The 22,224-nt window shown below is 36.0% G+C and overlaps 1 protein-coding gene across 3 annotated transcripts in view; it reads right to left on the reverse strand.

The window, feature by feature from the left end:
* Window positions 1–22,224, reverse strand: part of alpha-Spec (alpha spectrin) — a 45,931-nt gene that overhangs the window by 14,990 nt on the left and 8,717 nt on the right. For all 3 annotated transcript variants that reach the window (XM_068372703.1, XM_068372701.1, XM_068372702.1), the window contains exons 4-13: window positions 19,210–21,983; window positions 18,800–18,964; window positions 17,637–17,825; window positions 17,356–17,515; window positions 17,039–17,190; window positions 16,064–16,228; window positions 4,049–4,197; window positions 2,126–3,900; window positions 1,824–2,002; window positions 1,573–1,688 (exon numbers count right to left, since the gene is read on the reverse strand). In XM_068372703.1, the coding sequence (XP_068228804.1) occupies window positions 1,573–1,688; window positions 1,824–2,002; window positions 2,126–3,900; window positions 4,049–4,197; window positions 16,064–16,228; window positions 17,039–17,190; window positions 17,356–17,515; window positions 17,637–17,825; window positions 18,800–18,964; window positions 19,210–21,983 (5,824 nt within the window). The remainder of the gene's footprint in view (window positions 1–1,572; window positions 1,689–1,823; window positions 2,003–2,125; window positions 3,901–4,048; window positions 4,198–16,063; window positions 16,229–17,038; window positions 17,191–17,355; window positions 17,516–17,636; window positions 17,826–18,799; window positions 18,965–19,209; window positions 21,984–22,224) is intronic.

The raw sequence follows: 22,224 nt of genomic DNA on the forward strand, positions 1-22,224 counted from the left end.
AGCATATTTGGAAATCACCTGGCATAGGGAACTTTGGAGCCACCAGGGTTATCCTGAGGATCAATGTTGTCAACAGTCTGTTGAGTAATCGGTAAATCAGGCTAAAGGATGGAAAGGCTACTGCGTCCATTATGTATCGGGGGTATTGGTATGTGTCCCGAACACTGTTGACATTCCTGGAACTGGAGAAAAAATATACAGGAAGATGCTTTATAATTGGAGGGTAGTATATTGGATAGTTATAATAAATCAACTGAGGGGTTAACAGTTTATTAAATGGTGACCAGGAAGACCAAGAAAACTTTCCACTACACGTGATTTGGGGACCCCTCTGGTCCTGACCTGTGCTACTGGCGATTGAGCACATCTACTAGAACATCCCTCTTATTTGGAATAAGCCTTTACATGTTCTCGTCTTCGTCTTTGGTGGATGGAGTATAGGGGTTTCGTGGAGCAGCAGTATATACCACGGAGAGAGGAACGGTAGAATTCATGCGTACACAATTCCTATCGATCGGTCCTTTGACTTCATCTATATAGGGAAAAAGGGTGGAGCCTTTTTATCCAAACCGACAATGTGACAAAATGAAGGTGAGCAAGAAGTGGAGGAAGAACTTAGAAGTTCTAATTCCAAGTATGGTTCAGGCCGATGATACATCCTTAGCTTCTCTCCAGGGATGGGAAGACACTGAAGGCAGAGGGATGGAGCCCTTCTAATTCACACTTGGTGGCCGTAAAACCATCATCCTCCAACAATGCACATCAATATCTAAGGATTGGCGCCCTCTTAGGAATACGTTGTCGTCTTCATCGTCACCAGGCCACACAAGTGAGGGAATAAATAGCAAACAGGAATGTTGTCTAACAGGAACAAGAATGTGGATATCGGCAAGTTTGCAGAGAAAACTGTCACAGCTACAGTAATCGGAAAACTACTGGAAATCCGTCCTTTCTTCTAAATATCCCTCACCGACAACAATCTGCCTACACAATTAGTTTAAAAGAAAATGCAAGAGATTAAAACGGCCAGTTGAGGGCTCCAGAAGTATGTCTGTAATATCCAGTGGCTGAAAAAAAAAGCCAGGGCTCAATGGCCAGTCACAATCACTGTCAACTTGTTAAAGTTTTAACAGCTGTTCCAGCTTTGCTGAAAACACACATAGTCGTGTACAAACAAAGAAAAAGCACAAGATTAAAACAGCCAGATTGAGGCACAGAGCAGTACATGCATTTACTGAAATGTGGCAGAAGTCAAAGTGAGGGTTGCTGTACCTGGCAAGTGGGGAGGACCTACCCTCCTACTGCCAGTATCTATAACTAACTTATCAAAAGTTTAAACAGGCCGTCCCACCTTCACTGGAGTCATACTCCTATTAATGGAGGATTGTTTGTACTTGTCTGGGAACAAAATAATTTGAAACTACAATACATGAACTGTACTCTCTTCCCTCTGCACAAATAAACATGGAAGATTCTGTAACAGAAAATATTTAGGAAGCTACGGATAAAACATGAATGACAGGGAAAATTTTTTTTACATAATATTTACAGTACAGTAGTTATCCTCCTTACCTATTACAACGAACAGGATCTGTGAGATCTTCCTCAGCATTTTCAAACCAGGAGTTGAAAGCAGAAGCCTTCTTGGCAAATGACAAATAGAGCTCTTCAATTTGGCGGAACTGATCCTGTAATGCACATTATGAAAATTAAGATTCGATATGGCTAAAAGGTTTTGAATCATTCATATGGACCATGAATCAGGTTATGAATTGCAACTTATCATAAAATATTTCATAGAAATTACACACATCACACTATACCTGCATAACCAACAGTCTATTTTTGCGCTCCAAAGAGTCATTAAGAAGTTTCTTCCAACGAGCAATCACATCTCCATGCCGCTTGATGATGGACTCTGATTGTTCATGATTACCAGATACTAACTGGTCTTTGAGAGCAGTAATATTCTGAATGCCCTCATTTTCAAATGCTGCCAAACCTGAATAATAAAGATATTCTCCTTTTTAAAAACCATATATCAAAGAGTGGTTATCAACCTAATTTATAAACATAATGAAAAATAGACAATATAATAAGAGAAGTAAGATATTCTGTAACTTACCAGCATCGAAAGTTTCTTGCTTTGTAAGGAGAGTTTGAACAGTTGAAAGATCCCTGCCAAATTCTTCTGACTTGACATGAGACTCCTTATCAGCAATCCAGGACTCCACAACATCTGCCTTCCAAATAAACTGCAAGTAAGCCAAATTGTCAGCCAACTTGCGCTTCCTGCTAGCAGCAATACCATTCAAAGCCTCTAGTTTATCCTTCAGCTGCTGACACCTCTGCTTAATGCTCTCTCCATGATGATTACCATCAGCAATCAATTTAGACCCTGCATCACTCACATCATTGCACCGGTCTCTATGAACAGCAAAGTCAGTTTCAAAGGCATCATGCTTCTTCAAGAGACCCTGTGCAGCTGCCATATTATCACCATAGTCTGGAACAGACAAGAGCTGGGTCTTTTCACTAATCCAGGCCTCTTCCTCTTCCACTTTAGCTAAGAACTGTTGGTAAATTAGGGACTGTTCAAGCTTTTGCCCCCTCTGATCAGCCATGGACTTGAGCTGAGACCATGTCTCTGAAAGCTGTTTTAGGCGAGATTCAATTTCGGCAACACCTACATTGGAAACACCCATCAATTTCTCACCAGCTTCCTGAACAGCCTGAATTGCAGGCTCATGTGATGCAAGTTCTGCTTCCAGACGTTTGTGCTTCTTTCGCAGATTCTGGACACCAGTCAAGTCACGACCATAATCTTCTGAGGCAACCAAGAGCTTCTTTTCCTTAATCCAAGACTCTTCATCGGCAATGTCACGGAAGAACTGATGAAGCGTGAGTGCCTCATTCAAACGTGACTGACGATGAGCTGCCAAGTTCTTGATACGTTCGTATCTTTCATTAATGCTCTGGCGTTTTTCTTGGATATTAGCAGTATCAAACTGGCCACTTTCTACCAATGAATCAGCCTGGCCATTCATATCATTGATACGATCTTCATGTGCTTGAATATCAGCCTCTACCAGCTGATGTTTCTTCATAAGGTTTTGAACACTGGCCAAGTCCTTTCCTACATCTTCATTTGTAAGAAGGGACTCAACTTCACCTAGCCAGAAGTCCAAATCTTTTACAGCTGCAATGAATGTTCTCTGCTTATTTGCTTCCTTAAGTTTAAGAGACTTTTCAGCTGACTTCTGAGTCAGGAAGTCCCACTGCTCTGAGATGGATTCCAATCTTTGTTGAACAGCTTCCTCAGACCCAGCACACTGGTGCTTATCTATAAGATTCTGGCCCATTGCCAGGACAGCTTGGATACGGTCAGCATTGGCTGCCAATTCAGCTTCAAATGCTTGATGTTTCTGATGTTTAGACTGTATATTAGCTGGATCCTTGAAGCTTTCCTCAGTTGCCACCTGCAGCTTCTCAGCAATCCAGTTCTCAATTTCATCTGCATCACGAGAGAACTGTTGCAATGTCTGGGATTCTCCCAATTTCGAACGTTTCTCAATAAGGGCTTCCTTAAGGTGCTGCCAACGGTCAAGCACCTGTCCTCGTTTGTCTCCAATATCTTTGCTAGCATAATGTTCAGCTGCTACCAACTGATCAGCAAATAGATTGAGAGCAGCAATTTTCTCTTCCTGTGCATTAATTGCTTTGTCAAAGTCTTCATGCTTCTTAATGAGAGCTTCTACATTATCAGCCTTGGCATCAGCTTCATCCGAAGACAAGAAGGCTTCACGAGATGACATCCAGTTCTCTGCCTGTTCACAGTCACGGTAGAATAACTGCAATTCAAGGCACTGATCCAGCTTCATGCGACGAGCAATCCACGCCCTTAGAAGGAAACAGGGAAGTGAGAGTTAAAATTATTCCTTAAAAATCAAATAACAGTTCAGTACCTACGCTTTAAAATCTTTTAAAAACAAAAAGGTCTTTCAAGAGCTTACAACAATAATTTTGAATACAGTAGATATTTTCTTACCTCTCAAGTTCTTGACGTGCCTCATTCATGGCATCTAACTTCTCCTGAACTTCAGCAGAGGCAAAGTGACCAGATTGAAGCAGCTGATGACCAAAAAGTTCAAAAGCTTGGAATGTACCAGCTCGGGCATCAATCTCTGTGCGATGTTCCTGCCAAATGGCAAAATTAGAGTTCTTACCTAAAACATGACTCGCATACATGTAAAATGGCACTCCATGGCATGGGAAGTAAGTTCCACAAAACATACTAAAACCATTCAGTTACTTTCAACACACACTATTAACTTCTTGAGCATCAAAATATTACAGCCAAAAACACAAATGATGGAATACAAAACTGCAATGGGAAGGTGATCAAATGTTATTACGAAACGGGAAGGTACTGTACTCAAATGTTATTTAACCAATTGCAACATTCACAAGTATTAATAAAACAATTTAAGCTATTCTTGTAGAAATGATGTTTTCCTTAAAAGATCTAAACATATGCAAGAGTGCAAATCTTACTGTGTGCAGCTGAGAGATGACTAATCGAATATCAGGTCAGCATTGAGACAAACAGTGCTAGGGTTCCACATTAATGTTGTGTATATGGAATGATACTATGAAAAGTGTGCATTACAGCTTCCTACAATTAGTAGTAGTATAACCAAATCTAATAACAAGAGACTATAATCCCATTAATTGGAAAATTACATCTAACAATGAGAGTCAGAAAAGAATATGACAAGGCCAAACATTCCTATGAAGAACCATTAAATTATTTCCAACTTATAAGACAAATTCCAAATTCCACATTTCAAAATAAAAATCTGTCCTGATTACAATTCCAAACTCAAGAGAATTACAATATGAACAAAAAACCAGGATGGGCGACAAAAATCAGTAATCTATGATTCTTATCCTATTACCTAAATAATTCTGGACGTGTTAGTAGACTGTAACAGTTGACATATTACATCCTATACGACCTTCATATGCCTCTTTCGCGCTGCATTTCATTACCAAAAATCTTTTAAGAGTACTGTACCTACATTCTTCTAACTATAACAGTAATTAGTGTACCAAATATCTATTGAAATTAGTGTACCAAATATCTATTGAAATTAGTGTATCAAATATCCATTAAAGCCTTTTTAAAGTTACACTACAGTTTAGTTAAAACACAATGATGCCCTGCTTTATATGGAATTTAATAACCACTGATCCCACAGCAACAGTTATATATTCAGAAAACATGAATAGTAACTGAAAAGAAGTGATGCATCCACCTTGTGAGCCACAGATATCACTGTCATGAGTTCTAGAGAATAACAAATGAAAGGGAGTGAAATATTGGACTCCAATGAAAGCAAGATTCTCATACAAACACAAAATATCAAAACTATTTTTTGCTGACTAAAACTTATGGCTATAACTTTTACTTTATTCAATAAATTTAGAATGAGATTCGTGACCCAGTCAAAATAACTTGCAGTCAATCAATCCATTATACTTGAGAAAAATTTATCTTGCATAAAAAAAAAATTAACACATTAATCACAATAGTCCTATGACATTTTCATTGTATCCCAGCTTAGCCTTAATGCTCTTGACAATTTCCTTAAATCTTATATCCAGACCAACAGTTGAAAAAGTATCCTAAACTTTACCCAACTCCACAACAAAATGTTCTCTTCCTTATGATAAATTCAAGATACATATTTTGAATAGAATTTTAACTACCAAAATGAAAATGGCCACATTCAGTCTACAGTAATATAATTTTACAAAAGTTGCAGGAAAGGGACAATGATCAATGCATAGAGCTCAAATATATTACAACAGTTTTATACTTTGATTTGAATAATTCCTCAAAACCTAACACTGAAGGCAATCAAAATAACACTATACTGTACATCCCATTCATAGCCCATCTAGACAAAAAGGGCAAAATGACAGCACTGCTCGAATAAACAACGAACCCCTAAAGCACAACATCAACCCTATTACACGCCCCATAAAAATTTTGTCCTGACCTACATTCAAAAGAGGAAGGAACTTTCTCTAAAAACTTTTTTCATGAAATATTCAAAATGAATTGAATACAGTATAATGTCAAACATCAAATGAAATATCCTACAAACAATATAGATATGAAAGATTTATGAAATCTTGAATAAAACCCCAAAGTGAACAAACAATAAAAGGCAAGAAATTATATAAAATAATAAGTATGCTACATCTGATGAGAGTACAGTAAGCTACTGTTTATACAGTTCATAATCACTATGCCCTAGATCCTTGAATCACTACTAAACAAAATTATAAAAAAGTTTAAGAATTCTTACATGTTAAACATTTATGCCCCAAAAAGAAGTTTTCCAAAAAAAAAATAATCTTTACTGAACCAACTATAACAGAAACGCAGTATTGTGCTGTTGTTGACAAATAGATGCCACAAGCCAAAAAAGAACACTCTTAAAAAATGGCAAGAATTCCAGGATCAACAAACCACAGGACTCTTCAACAACAAGAGAAAAGAACACTTAAAATCTGTTCTCCAAATACCTGCCAGTCAATTATTGTTAATTGAGGTTAAGGTTATACTTTAAAATCATTCTAAGGATTTCTTGTTTTTAAAGGATTGATGCTATGTCAAATGTGAGCATCAACACTTTTATGAAGTACTATACATTATATTTCTAAAACAGTGTCACTTTTCCATATTCATCCAAGCATGAAATGCTCTTACAGCCTTTGCTAATTAATTCTTATATAACAAAATAAAAGGCTTGGAAATAATTACCGTGTACATAAATTGAGAGAAAAGAAATCTCAACCCATGGAGTGCACAATAATAAAAAAAAATAACTTTTCCCCATGGTATTGCTATATAGAATCTTCTATAAACTAGAAACTAATATATCTTAATCCCCTCGTAAATACCAAAACAACAAAAACACATCTAAACAAATGATATTTAAAAAGTAAAAACAACCTGAGCTGTTACTCAAAATCCATGGGCTAAAAACCAATTATACTTTTGCTAAATTGTCAATTCTCCAAAAACTGACCAAGATTAATGTTCTGGTTAGTAGTATTTGCTCCCTTTAACCTAACCCACACCATTAAATGCAAGTGAATTCTCAATTTTATCATTAAATCACAAGTAGTTATACAAATATCAATAGTTCCCAAAATTTATATCCGAGACAAAATTAAAATACTGTACTGTATTACAACAATTCTTTACACTTATAAAACTACATGTGTGTGGCTACTTCAGATGCCCTTCATCTTACCGATACTTATTGTTTCAAGATAATGTAGTTTGAGTTCTCTTGATAATGCTTATAAGTAATTATTTATTAACTTCCCTCGACTTTTACCTTTGATACATTTAACTAATATCTAAGCGTGATATGCAACCAAAACTGGACTTGAAAAACATATGAAACCAAAATTTCCTGAAATTTGATTAAATTAAGCCTAATTATGTGCAGTAAAATGGTGCTTTGATGTGGAGTTAATAATGTAGTGGAAATAAAGCAAGAAAAGATAAGAGAAGCTGCAGTGACAAAAAATGAAACGGGTGCTCTAGGTGCCTCTGGTGCACAGGTTTAAAATATACAGTATCAAAAAAAAATGTCCTTTGTCATCTAAAAGGTGCTTAATAATGCATCTCAGTGTTGAATAATACTGACCACCAAAGTATATAATCAAATTGATTTTACTTGACTATCTATCCAATTACAAATTAACCAAGTTGGAAAAAAGTTTATTTTTTTTCATTACAGGGAAGAAGGATGTTTGATTCAGTATAATACAACTGTCTAGGCTAAGATCAATGTGAGCTAATTTTTTATCACTTTCCTACATGTTCCTCTTATGGAAATTTTAATTTTATATTTAGCTCTAGTTCCTTCAAGTTAACTTTTCTAAAAAATTGCAGCAATAAATATATCACCTTAGATGTTTTACTAATGGTGTGGGATATTCTTGAAACAACATTACCAGTAATAACAGTAAAATTCTTAAGAGGCTTGAAGCAGCCAAACTACTTTTTAATAGTGTGGATTTCATACGAACCCCTTTAATCATACAGTATATGCCTTATTTCCATGAAGCAGACGACTTCCACTCCTCATTCACTGTCCTACCTGTTGACATTGACTAACTTTTTCTCACTTTCCCTAAAGATAATTAGTGTTAATTCATCTATTTTTCCCAGGACTACTTTGCCTGCCAATTGTAGTGATTCTTTTATGTGGTTGTGGTGGCCTATTGGAAACGTCCCTGCCTGGCGATCTGCCATATCGGGGTTAAAGTCGCGAACAAGCACAATAGTTTCTTGTAGTGTCTGCAACCTTACTATCCTTGTCAGCTAAGGATGGGGGGGGGGGGTGATGGAGCCTAAAGGTCTACCTGCTGAGTCATCAACAGCTAGTGCCTTGCCCTTCCTGGTACTAGCTTGGGTGGATAGGGGGGCTGGGGTGCTGATCAAGTGTATACTGCATATGACCAGTCTCTAGGGCATTGTTACTGCCCCTTGCCTCAACCATTCGAGAAAAAAAAAAAGAAGTTGAGCCACTGCCTTGGGAAACTTTCTTGAATGATCTTTTTTGGAGATATTTTTTAGTCACTAAATACTAATTAGAAAAATTATTCAATTTTGGTTGTTGTAGGTGCCTATTCATTCTACTTTCCCCATTAAGTTATTTTCATATTTCACAGTCTCTTCATTAAAGTATATTATTTTAATAAATGTTATTCTTTACATTTTTTTTTTAACTCACTCAATTTGTTATCCAGTGAATCCTGTGGCTATTAACCCTTTTACCCCCAAAGGACGTACTGGTACGTTTCACAAAAGCCATCCCTTGACCCCCATGGATGTACCGGTACGTCCTTGCAGAAAAATGCTATAAAAATTTTTTTTTTCATATTTTTGATAATTTCATGAGAAAATTCAGGCATTTTCCAAGAGAATGAGACCAACCTGACCCCTCTATGACAAAAATTAAGGCTGTTAGAACAATTTAAAAAAAAAATATACTGCAAAATGTGCTGGGAAAAAAATAACCCCCTGGGAGTTAAGGGTTGGAAATTTCCAAATAACCTGGGGGTAAAAGGGTTAATAGGGTGATTCAATCTTATGATCCTTTACTTCCTATTCTAGTCTATTTTTGTTAAGTGTTTTTTCATGAAAATGCAGCTGTATTGTTTGTTTATGCCATTTACCCTACCCAAGGTTGGGGAATTCCAACCTCAATGAATTTGAAGGCCTGCCTACTTCTAGTTCTAGCCTTTCAACTCTAGGCTTCTTGGCTACTTCATCTCCAACTGCTTAGGATTCAATAATTGTATGGATTCACCTCGTCATAATTACATCTATCAAAAGCATATTTTCTTGACAAAACAACAAAAACCATTAAGCTCCCATCCTTACCCTCTATAAGGAGTGTGTGAATTCCATGCCTTGATGGCACAACCCAAAGTCCTATTAATCTAGGGTACTGGTGTATATTTCTGTTGATGCTGTTAGATACATTTTTGCTCATAGCAAAACACTAACAAGGTACACCTATTGTAGTATCAAATTATCAATAAGTTACGGGAGCCTGACGTTTTACTTTGCTCATCTTCAAATATATCTGGGACCTACACAATACTGCTCACAGTTTGGGGTTGTTTTGAAGCCTTGTATGCATATATAATTCTTAATGTTGTGAGAAAGTTTTTATAATAATAAAAATAATCTTTAAATAAACTCATCAATCCTATAGAAGGTGTGCCCCCATTCCCTTGAGCTTTCCTTTTTTTTTCTCTTTTAAAGAAAAATAAGGACGACAAAGTACAATATACTCAAGTGGTAGTTTACTTGATAACTAATACCGTTCTGGAGAGTATGGAATGTCTGCATCACAGAAAAAAGGCAAATAACACTGAAAAAACTTTTTTTTTTTTTTTACACAAAAGTAAGACTACCTATTGTACTCATGTTTAATGGAAGAGGTTTTATAATATTTTCAAAGCAATATTTTTAACTAATACTGTATTTGATGGTATATGAAAGACTAAAGAAAAAGAGATAATTTTTTGGTGAATGAAATATGGAAAAACTAGAAAGTTTGTACTGGATTTTCAGTCTATCTGAATAGTGAGATAATTAAATCTATTTACATCACCAGCAACAATCTTTTCCAATAAGCCCTCCCTTTTTCATATTATCAGCAGTGGTGTCTGACATACTGCAAAATACGTGTATTCAAATTCAACTACATTCCTTAACAAATTCAGCTTAGAAAAAGCTCTCAGCAATATCTCTATAGCTATACAGTATACACCAAAGTTTACTTAAAATATTTTAAAAATGTCTATTCCTTACAAGAAAAAATAGGCCCCTTAAAACCAAACAAAAACAGCTAAGGTTGAAATACGACACAGTTACTTTTAAAATCTTTTCTAGAGTGTATTTCTCTGCCAAAGTATGTCCTATATCTGATAGTGTTTCGAATAAAAAATGGCTGCATTTTGGAGTTTCCTATATTTGAAGGAATTTTATAGCAAAGAAAGTCCTTGAATCATTCCCATGTTATGTGATTTACCATGAAATTAATATTTTTTTTTTAAATTACCACACCCACTCCATGAAGTGCAAAAAGGGATTAGAAAACAGTTGGCTACATACAACCTCCCATAATTTAGAAGTGGTCAAACACTGATGTAAAATAACAACAACTAAATATAAAATATGTGAAACAACAAAGGATTCAAGGAGACACTATCCTTCACTTGGCTGTACGAGTTAACATCCATTATATGCTCACAACATAATCTCAACGTCTCCATTTCTTTACAGTATCAAATTGCTTTGGATTTTTTTTTTTGCTTTTTGACATCTCTCTTCCATCACCGACATCAATATCAATCAACATGCGAATAAAACCTTAAAAATGACAAATGTTGTTCCTGGTTAGTAATACAACACTATCAACACACCAAACACTGAGACAAGAGAGGAAAGAGTAAATAGGGAATAACCAAAGAAACATTTTTGGTGTCACTTCAATATCTGAAAATTGGAAGAGTGTACATACCACTCAATCCACGAAGTCAGTCATAAATAAAATCTTACATGTCTAAGTTCAAATTAAACCACAGTGACAATTGCTCCCCTTGTGCAGATACAGTTATTTTACCTGAAGAAATTCAATATCCATGCTGTTGTTAGTGACTGAACACTGAAAAAAGGAAAAGTATTTCCTGCTTGCTTAGTTTTATGAAAAAACAAAGGTAAAAGCTTTAAACAATATACTTCAGCAATACATATGCCTAACCCTTGGAGCTTAGTAAATATCAAAATGACATTAACAATTTTTGTAATAATATCAATTAGCAGCAAACATTCAGGAAATACTCTTCAGTGGGATAATCTACATAATGAGGCCACCCAAAGGCCGAGCCCATTAGCATCGAGCATCTACTAATGGAATTTGAGACCTCTGGATATGACCCCAAGTAACACAAGAACACAGCAAAGTCAGTAGTGTGTGCTACAGACAGCCTACAACACAACTCAGTACCTGAGGAACACCATAGCGAGAGTCAAACTCGGCTCGGAAGCTCTAGAAAAGGAAGGGTGACTCGTTATCGCCAGTACTGTCGCTACTTCTTAAAAGGCATACTGAAAACTGCTACTCGAACCGAAGTTCGTACCTTAGCAAAGACAGCCAGCTTAATTGCCATGCCAAATTGGTACTTAATTCTTTTTCCGAGTCTGGATCTGCCAAACGGATACTCAAGATATGGAATAGGAGGAAGCTTGTGGGAACATTCCTTGCAAAGGAGACAATCAGAAATAACACAAGCTGTAAGTGGAACATTACATGGCTGGGTAACATATTCCAAATGGCATGTATCAAGCTGGTATAGGAAAACAATGGTGAGAAGGTGGGGGGGAAAATGTGGAGGAAAAAACAATTGCCAAATATAGAGAGAACAATTAAGAATGTCATTTCAAAGATAAGTCCATCGGAATGAGCAGCATTTTCTCAGTATGAACTCAAGACTCTTACCAAGGTATTAGCATACAACAAAATTCCTCACTATGTTAAAACTGAATTAAAATGTTTGAACTCAATTAAAATGATTTTTACTCTCCAATACCAATTTGTAGTCCTAATGTTCATGTTGAATAGTGCACAATATTAGCTGGTACGATTCCACACAAGATAAATTGTAAACATTAATATGTAAAATGCATAATGTCTCCAAAATAAAAAGTTTAGTTTTATGCTATGAAATTTAAATTCTCCAAATAAGTACTGAATACTGTAATCCCTTTAAAATATTTTGAATGCTGTGGGGAAAAAAAAAGTTATATTTACAGCGGGATGAGCAAAGACTTGCAGTGTAGACATCTTTTCAAGGCAAGATAATGGCACATCAATGTAATGTTTAAATCCATGAAAAAGAAAATACATATTCAAATAAGAAACATAAATGGTTTTCGTTATTTGTATCATATCTTGTATTCTAAACAGCTATTATCAATAATGATTTGGAAACAAGCAGGTCCACAACTGACAAGTAGATGGCAAAGCTTTAGCAGCTGAAACAACAAACCATTTTCAACTTCTATTAGGATTTTCTTGAAAAAAAGTAAACTGAAATTGTCTGACAGACAATCTACTATCACTAGCTATCAGATTACCAAAAAGATACTTGACCACATTAATCAAAGTTTCAAGCAAAAAAGTTATGGCTTTCCTCTGTAATGAAAGGACACTAATGTACTGTACTGCACATAAAAATTAAACCAAGAACAATCTTAGAAAAAAGCGGGGTTTGCTATTGATCAAAATCCAGTTATGGCAATACAAAAATCTTTAATTTACTGAAATTGTGATACTAATATTCTAAATCAAAACTAGAAATATGAGGACGGAATCTGGAAACTAACAGAGAGATAGACAACATCCTTAGAACTGCCTGAACAGGCAGAAAATACAAAACCTTGATGGCCAATCATCATCGTCTTAAAAGATTAAACAATGAGTATATCAAAATCAGAAATAAAGATTAAGTAAATCATTAGCAGAGTAAAAGAAGAAAATGGAAAAATCTTTACCTGGAAAGATAAAATCTAATTTCAATAGGCTGTCACAAATGACAATCCTCTGGAGGAAAAACTTGAGTAAGGTAAAACACTTCAAAAGATTGTCATGGAAAAGACAATATGAATAAGTGTTGTTGCTACTTGAAAGTGTAAGTGTGAAAGGGAGACAAGATTGTTTTGTTTGGCAATGCATTTTCCTCACTTGAGCTAGTGCTATCTCAAGGGACCACAATGACTTATTTTTCATGTGACCCAATCACAAAGTAGTTGTTGGATATTACTACTCGGTACAAAGTATTGTCAAAGTCTCTCATCATCAGAAAAATATTCTTCTGTAACAATAGGATTACTTTAGGCACAAGTATTCTTTATAACAAGAATAGTTTATTACTATTTTGCATTTTTATACCCTAAACTTATTACAGTAGCTTATGCCAAATGAGATTACTGCATGAACTCAATGCCAATAAAAGCCTTGACTTGGCATAAAACTTTTCTTTCGAAACTAGAATTTTCCATTAAGAGGCACTCCAGGCCCCAACATTAAAGTTAATATTACAAGATTTTAAAGAAAATTTTAATCGATGTGCAAACACGGAATGAAGGGATCTGTAATAATAATAATAATAATAATAATAATAATAATAATAATAATAATAAAGATTCAAACATCAATTGCATCTCCTATTACCTATTCAGAGGTCATGCCTTTACTTAAAAATAAAAAGATGGCCACACTGCAAATGTTTGCAAAGTCCCCAAAAAATTTAAAAATAAATGCACTTAATATTTATCCTGAAATAAAAATATAAAAACAATTAGAATTTACCAGAATCATCCAAAATATTGGATTACGTGTAATGTATAATGTATAAGAATAAAATAGTCTTTTCCCATCATTCCCTTGAATAAAAAGCAGTAATATTCAACTTATTAAACCAAAATATATTTTGCACAGCTAAAGCTATCAATTGTCAAAATATATATCTATTAATGCAAACCAAATCAATGTCTTTCCTATTGCCAATGTACCTCAAATATACATAAATAATATAACTAAGCCAAGACAAAAAAAATAGACATCAATGTTTATACAAATTATAAGCAGAAGTTGACAAACTGCTATGAATATATGCAGGCCTGGTAATAAGATTGGATCTGTATATAACCATATAAACTTTGCCAACTTTACTCCTCCTAAGAACTGGCTGTTTTAACTTTGATGACCATATCTTTTTCAATAAACATTTCACTTGTAATTACTGTTTTTCTTATCATATTCTTCTTATGTTTACTTTTCTTTGTCGTTGCATTCTCAATTATTTTGCTAATAAAATTTGAATTAGTTCAACTTGAACTTATGCTTATGTTAACTGTTCACGGACTTTATGTTTGTTGTGTTCTCTCTTGATATTCTTTACTTTTTTTCTTAAAGTAATTATACTTCAAAATATTTAAAGATTATTAATGTTCAGAGTATTAGGGTACTTATTAAAAAAGGGACTTTGGACACTCTATAACAAGACTATTAGTGTATTACTTGTCCAAATCATCAAGTTATTGTCTTCATTGCCTTTGAGCAATTGACAAAAGCAAACCATAAACAGAAGTGCAATTACTGCAGGGTCCTTACAATTGTGTTCAGAAAAAGATGACTCCTTCAATAACATTAAAATAGTTCTACTTAGCATACATTGTAAAAGTCATATATACTACAAATACTCCATACTAACTTTGAACCATAAGGAACAGAGACGAGATATGTATGATTTACCTATCTTTAACCTTATCTTTGATATTTCAGTCTAAACATTCTATCCACTAGTTTGATCTACACTTTAAATATGCCTCATAGCATGTGACCAGTATGAAATAGTGAAAACAGAGTTCTGTACTGCCTCCTCCACTCCCTCCCCTTTCTTTTGTACCACTTCATAATCCTGAGGTGTACATTCTGAACTGCTGAAAAGTACTAAGTTTAGGGCTTTACTGTCAATATAAAAGAAGCTTACTTCCCTTTACATTGATGTGAAACTTTCGCTTTGAACAATTGTTAGCTCTCACCACTATTCCAAGATAAGAAACATGACGAATTACATATACAGGTCATTTCAGCATCGAGACAAATAGTGGTTTCTTTCAGATTACCTAAAGCAAAAGATCTTGGCCCCACCTTTTATGTCTCATGAATTTAAGCTTTCTTTAATTACCTACCACCACATGAAATCTCTAGGAGTATACAAAACCTATCATAGACACAGAGGCCTAATATTTAGATAAAATTCCCCACACTATCACCCCATTCAGATCAATCTTAACTTGCTATATGCAGTTTAAGAAACAGATCGACCCCAGAGATCTTCCAAATATCAAATCTAATAATTAAGCTGTATCTGCTGTTAGGCTACTTTGCTATACTAACAGTAATCTTTCCAAGTCCATCAAGTTCTTTTCCCACTATATCTGATGCCTAAAATACTGCTTGACCTCTACAAGCAAAATTTCAGCAATTACAGACAGGTAATCTGGTATCCCATTACACTTTCCTCACAACTGCCCACTCGTTATGTATCCACTGATCAAGGACTCTGAATAAGTTGCATTCAAACTTTGGGAATGCTTTAAATAACTTTCTACAAGTATTTAGCAAAGACATTTTCATCTTGACACACTTGACAAGCTATTACAAGTAAAATGGATGAGGGATGAAAATTTCAAACAAGTTCAATAATGTAAGTTCAAATGGGCTTGGTAACATATGCAATTTTTTTCAGGGGAACTCAGCACACCAAAAGAACCACAACCTTGATATTATAAAAAAAAATAATAAACACACCTTAAAAGGTGTAGCATCTTCAGAATGACCTTTGTATACCTGTGGTCTGTTGTTAAACTGTGACCCTTAAAACCTACCTGGTGTCTTTCCAACAAAGCTTCTGCTCCAGTTACATCAGTCGCCAATTCGTCTGAGCTTACAAGGCCCATCATCGAAGTAATCCATGAGCTTAAGTCACGATAGTCGCTAAGGAAGCGCTGCAGGTCGTAAGAGTCCAAGAGTTTCTCTTTTCGTGCATTTGCCTGTAAAAAGATGAATCTTAGCAATATAAAAAAGATAATGGCCAAAAATATCTTATCATTAAGAACATTCTCCTACAGGATAATCTAAGCCTTTCTTAATCTAATTGCTCATTAAACTTTACAACGCCAACAAAATATATAACTCACGACATACAAACTAACTTCAAATCTTATTTAAAACACACAAACACTGTATCCAAGCCCATGGCATCACTAATACAGCAAGTCATTCAATAGATCACCATTTTATAGCCTTTCTAATAAACCATAAACTTTCATTGTACAGAAAGTAAAGGAAAGATGATTGTTTTTCCACATTTCATAAACTTAAAATGAGGTATGACTGCACTTGGATATTTGACAGGAGATATTTTTTTAAATATGTGGTTTTTTATAAATAAAATAAAGGGAAATAGGAGCTACTGTTGTCAGGACATAAGTTCAACTAACACAATGTCTTGTAGTTTTATGCAAGTCTAGCATACCTCGATCAGTCTTGGCAATAGATGTATGACATAAGCACAAGGTCAAAGCATATATTGGAAGGGGCTGGATGGCAGAGAAATATTTTTCTTCTGAGGCGTGAATCTGGCACTTATAAAGTTAATAGCTTATGATTCGAAGGCAAGATTCATACAAATAGAGACTTTACCAATGTACTACAATACAGTACTGTACTCAATATACTAATACCAAGTCTACAGAGCATTTATCTTTAATCACCTACTAAACCAAAAGGGATCATTACTAATACTGCCATAAGTCTCAGGCATAGTAGTACAGAGTTTAATTACTAAACTCGCTTCTCACCTTGGCAGTAAGTTGCGTCCACAATTCATTGATCTCTCGCTGCTTTCCATATATGGTATCTGCAGACTCGGGATGAGTTTGCATCAGACGATTAGCAGTTTCATCGAGTTGCCTAATCTTATCACCTAAAGCAGCAAGATCTCTCTCCAAGCCTGAAGAATATGAATTGAAAATTTTGCTTTATCCATTATTCACATATTAATTTGCTAATACACTATGTATAAAAATACAAATAAACCACCTGCAGTAGTAATTACATTGAATAACCAAGAATGACTTTAGAGGACATATAAATAATTAGTAACTTTATGATATACCCTCATGTTTGCGTTGAAGAGCCTGAACTGATCTCAAGTCTTTGCCGCAATCATCGTTGTTGAGTGCTTCATCCTTCTCTTGGATCCAGTCCTTGGTTTCATCAACGTCACGGTGGAAGCGCTGTACCTCATGAGCGGATCCCAACTGGAACTGGCGCTCCTAAACAAATAAAGTGAGCCCAGGTTAAGAAGTCATACAAGACTGATTATTTTTTTTCAAGTTTTGTTAAACAGAAAATTTTATACCGTAACCCCATACCTGAAAAGAACAAAATCTTTACCTGGGCCATCTGTTGAAGTGAGTTCCATTTCAAGTTGAGGTCCTCAATCTGTGTCTGGATCTTAAGAGCTGCCTCTGTTTGTCCAAGACTCATGAGCTGCATGGCAATTTCATTCATCTCAGCCAAACGCACCTCATTGGCTTGCAAGTCTGTTTTAAAGTCGTCAAACTTCTTTTGCATAACTTCAACCTAAACAAAAAGAAAACAAGAAAAATACGTAAAGGTAATTCAATTTCATAATGGAATCCAGGGTCAAATTGCAAAATAACTTATTCAATGTTACAGAAAACCCTCGCCATATCACAATTCAATTATCACTCTCTCAGTGCATCGCAGATTTATGAATAAATCTATAGCACGGACTCCTCTGTATATAGCAGTGTTCTGACAGCAGATAAGTTTTGTATCTTTCATATTTGAATGAATTTTTATTAAAAATGGTAATTTTGGGGCATAAATACTAATGCAGTAAATTACACCAATATCGTAAATAATTGTTTAACATTTGTGATCTTACATACGGCTTTGTGCAAGCATCAATTCCCCCCCCCCATAAAAATTATTTGATCGTGTACAGTATCTAGTGTATCATGTGATTTCCTTTTTTGAAACCAAATTATAATGGTCTGTCTCAATCATCTTACTAACAAACAATAGGAAAGATATATATTTGCAGTATCTTTTTATTTCATAAGACAATGCTATGTGAATATTATAATCACTATTACTGGATACAGCTAGTGAAATATCAGTGCTATTAAAATCCTGTTCTTCAACCCAACTGTACTTTTTGACCCCAGTAAATGGACATAAAGTCTGGTTAAGAGCGTAGCCTGGCCGCGCAGTACAGTACGTACGTGAAAGTGTTCATACATGTATTTTCCTTTACGTACTATATATGTAATGATGTGTCTACAGTAAAAGTAGGTTTTAGCTTAAAAAGTATTTAACAGGTTTACAAGAAAGTTAGGTGTTTGTAAAAGCTTAATTTTATAAAGAAAATAAATTGTAAAAATTAACAAATTTGAAAAATCATTGTACTGTATACGGTATTTCTGTATCTACTTAGAAGCTTTTCAGCTGTCGTGGGGGGGAGGGTTATTCTAAAACAGAACGCCCACAATAGACGAGGGATTATTGTACATTACAATGTTATTTCTTACTTGTTCAAGATCCTCTCCAACATCTTCAATCTGGGCATGCTGCTCCTTATCCTTGATCCACTGTGCTAATTCTGCAGCTTCTCTTACTAAAACATAAGCCTGCACAGTTTCACTAAGTTTCTTTTGACGCTCTCGTGCAGAAGCCATCAAGTTTTCATATTGACCCTGGAATAAAATTCAAAACATTTAGACTAAACAATTCTGTAAAATACCAGAATTAGCATCTATTAATCTTTCTCAATCAACAAAGGACATTTCAATTATGATACTTATAAAGCTATTTGCATTGTTTTCCTGTACTAGAATTATGTAAAATTTCATGAATTGGTATCAGTTCTCAGTTCTTTTACCAAGATTACTAAAGCATAACATATCTGAAAGCTTTCAAACTATAATCAACCTTGACTCACTCTTATCTGGTTCTGGCGAGCAGCAATAGAATTTCCATCAGCCAAGTTCTGTTGAGATGCAGTTAAGCCAGAGTCAATCTTCTTCACATAGGCAGCTGGAACAAAGCCCTGTCGATCATTTACTTCTACTTTCCACCAGTCCTTGTTTGTGGCATTCAAGAGAGTTAGCACATCATTCTTCTTCATAGACACTTCACGAGGTGACTTTTCAGTGTAATCATAGAGAGCAACAACGCATTCTTTGCCTGTAATGTCCATGACAGGTACTTCCTGCTGACGACAGCCAGCAGCCTGTTCCTCAAGACTAGCTATTGTGGAGCTGAAAGCTTCCAAGTCACTCATGAGAGCCTCATGCTTCTTCAAAAGAGCTTCAGCTGAATCTTCATCTTTGCCAAAGTCTCCGCCACCAGCAATAGGTTCTTTCTCCTTCATCCAAGATTCTGCTTCATTTGCATCAGCAAAGTATTGATGGGCTTGCATAGAATCATCAAGGTCTTGACGACGCTGATTGGCACGCTCCTTCAGCTGAGCCCAGTGTTGGCTCAAGGTGTTAACTCGCTGTTTTATCTCTTCACCAGCAAAATGACCATCGCTAATCATTTCCTCTCCAGATGTGGTAACAGCAATAATCCTGTGTTCATGATTGTTGATTTCAGCCAAGACAGCTTGGTGTTTCTTGATAAGGTTTTGTACACCAATAAGATCTCTTCCTCGATTAGTAGAAGCTGCAATGGGCTCCTTTTCTCGAATCCAAGCCTCTTCATCATCAATATCACGGAATAACTGCTGAACCAACAAAGAATCCTTAAGGCGTTCCTTGCGAAGAGTCATTGGTTTCTGAAGGGCATTGTAACGTTCCTGAAGAGCCAATTGCTTAGCCTTGATGTTATCAGCATCAAAATGTCCACGATCAACAAACTGATCAGCTGCGATGCGCACACCATCAATTCTATCTTGGTGAGATCCAACATCAGCTTCCAAGAGAGCATGTTTTTTCAGTAGATTCTGTACACCCGTAAGGTCTTTACCATAATCCTCACTCATCAACTGACCTTCAATCTCTGATAGCCAGAGTTCAATATCCTCAACACCCCGATTGAATTGCTGTTGCTGAGAAGCTTCTTCAAGCTTTGAGCCCTTACTGCGTGTAGCTTCCTCAAGTGATGTCCAAAGCTGCAAGATTTCCTCCATACGACTACCAATGCGTTCACTGGCATAGTGATCGGAGTCCAACAGTTCTTTGCCAGTGGATGTAATTTCCTCAATACGCGACTTGTTTGCACTCAACTCCTGATCAAAGTTTTGATGTTTTTGAACTTTACCATTCAGATTAGTTGGATCTAAATAGCTGTCATCAGTAGCAAATTTAAGTTTCTCATTAATCCAACCTTTAGTTTCATCACAGTCTCTTTCAAATTGTTGGAATCTGTATGAATCTTCAAGCATTGTACGGCGGCGAGCTGACATGTCAAGTAAAGCTGCCCTACGTTCCAAAAGTAGTTCCCTTCTCTGGGATACGTCATCTGCAGCATAATGCTGACCTTCAATGAGCTTGGTAGCAAATTCATCAAGGGCCTTAATTTTCTCTTCTTGGGCTGCTAGAGATTTCTCAAAATCTTCATGCTTTTTGATGAGAGCCTCAACTGAGTCAATGGAATCACCTAAGTCTTCATTTTCCAAGAAAGCCTCTTGCTTTGCCATCCATGTATCAGCTTGTTCAGTGTCACGATAGAAGAGCTGTAAGTCCATGCACTGTTCATACAAGATGCGACGCTCTTCCCAGAGAGCCAGCAAAGCAGCTTTCTCCTGAGACAAGGTGCTCAACTTTTCAACTACTTCTTCCTTAGCATGATGGTTCTTCTCTACTAACATTTCTCCCGCCTCATGGGTACTCTTGAAGCTATCCTCTCGAGCATCAATTTCACCCTTGTGTTCCTGATGACGTTCAAGCAATGCCTCTGCTCCTGCAACATCCTTAGCCAATTCATCAGCTGTAATTATTGCTCGCATATCATTAATCCATGATATCAGGTCACGGAAATCAGACAGGAAGCGATGAAGATAATGTGAATCGTCCAAACGGCGGCGGCGTTCCTGGGCCTTTGCTGTCAAAGTTGACCACGAGTGTTCTATTTCAGCTAGCTTGACCTTTATTTGTTCAGCATGATCAGAATGAATGCCACACAAGCGAGTTGCCTCTTCACCTAAAGTAGAAACTTTATCTTCCAAAGCTGCCAAATCACGTTCCAACCCTTCGTGCTTACGTTGAAGGGTCTGAACGGAAGCCAAATCTCTCCCATAGTCATCAGAAGACAAAACAACATCTTTCTCAGCAATCCATGCAATGGTTTCATCTGCATCTCTGTTGAAGCGTTGAATTTCGTGAGCTCCAAATAGTTTCTCCTGCCTGGTGCGTGCAAGCAGACGCAAGCGCTGCCAAGCTTCATTCAGGTCCTTCTTGCGCTTGTTAATCACTTCAATTTCAGGATGACCATCAGCAACCAATTTTTCAGCCAGGGCATTAACCTCAGTGACCCTGTACTCCTGAGCAGCCATATCCTTCTGGAATTCATCAAATTTACGCTGAAGAACTTCTACATGTTCCAAGTCAATGCCAAATTCTTCGGAAGTAACAAACGTCTCCTTATCATTAATCCAGTACATGACTTCATCACACTGGCGTTGGAACTGCACCAATACCAAAGCCTGCTGTAGTCGCATTCCTTTGTCTGCCAAGCGGCTCAGCAGTAGCTCCCACAAACGATGGAGTTCATCTGATGAAAATAAAAGCAATAAAACCAACTGACATGAAAGGCTTTGCTTACTCAGTTAAAATCTCAAAAGGAAAATTATAATGTATATTATAAAAAGGAAATAAAATCAAAATGATGGTCCCAGTAAACTAAAAATCAATTTTAATGGCATAAATGTTAAGTACTATATCTAAGAATCTAAAATCAAAACTCCAAAAACCTACATAATATTAAACAATATGTCAAGATACCATTAAATCAA

Source organism: Palaemon carinicauda, chromosome 4 (assembly GCF_036898095.1).
Source record: "Palaemon carinicauda isolate YSFRI2023 chromosome 4, ASM3689809v2, whole genome shotgun sequence".
NCBI classification, from domain to species: domain Eukaryota; kingdom Metazoa; phylum Arthropoda; class Malacostraca; order Decapoda; family Palaemonidae; genus Palaemon; species Palaemon carinicauda.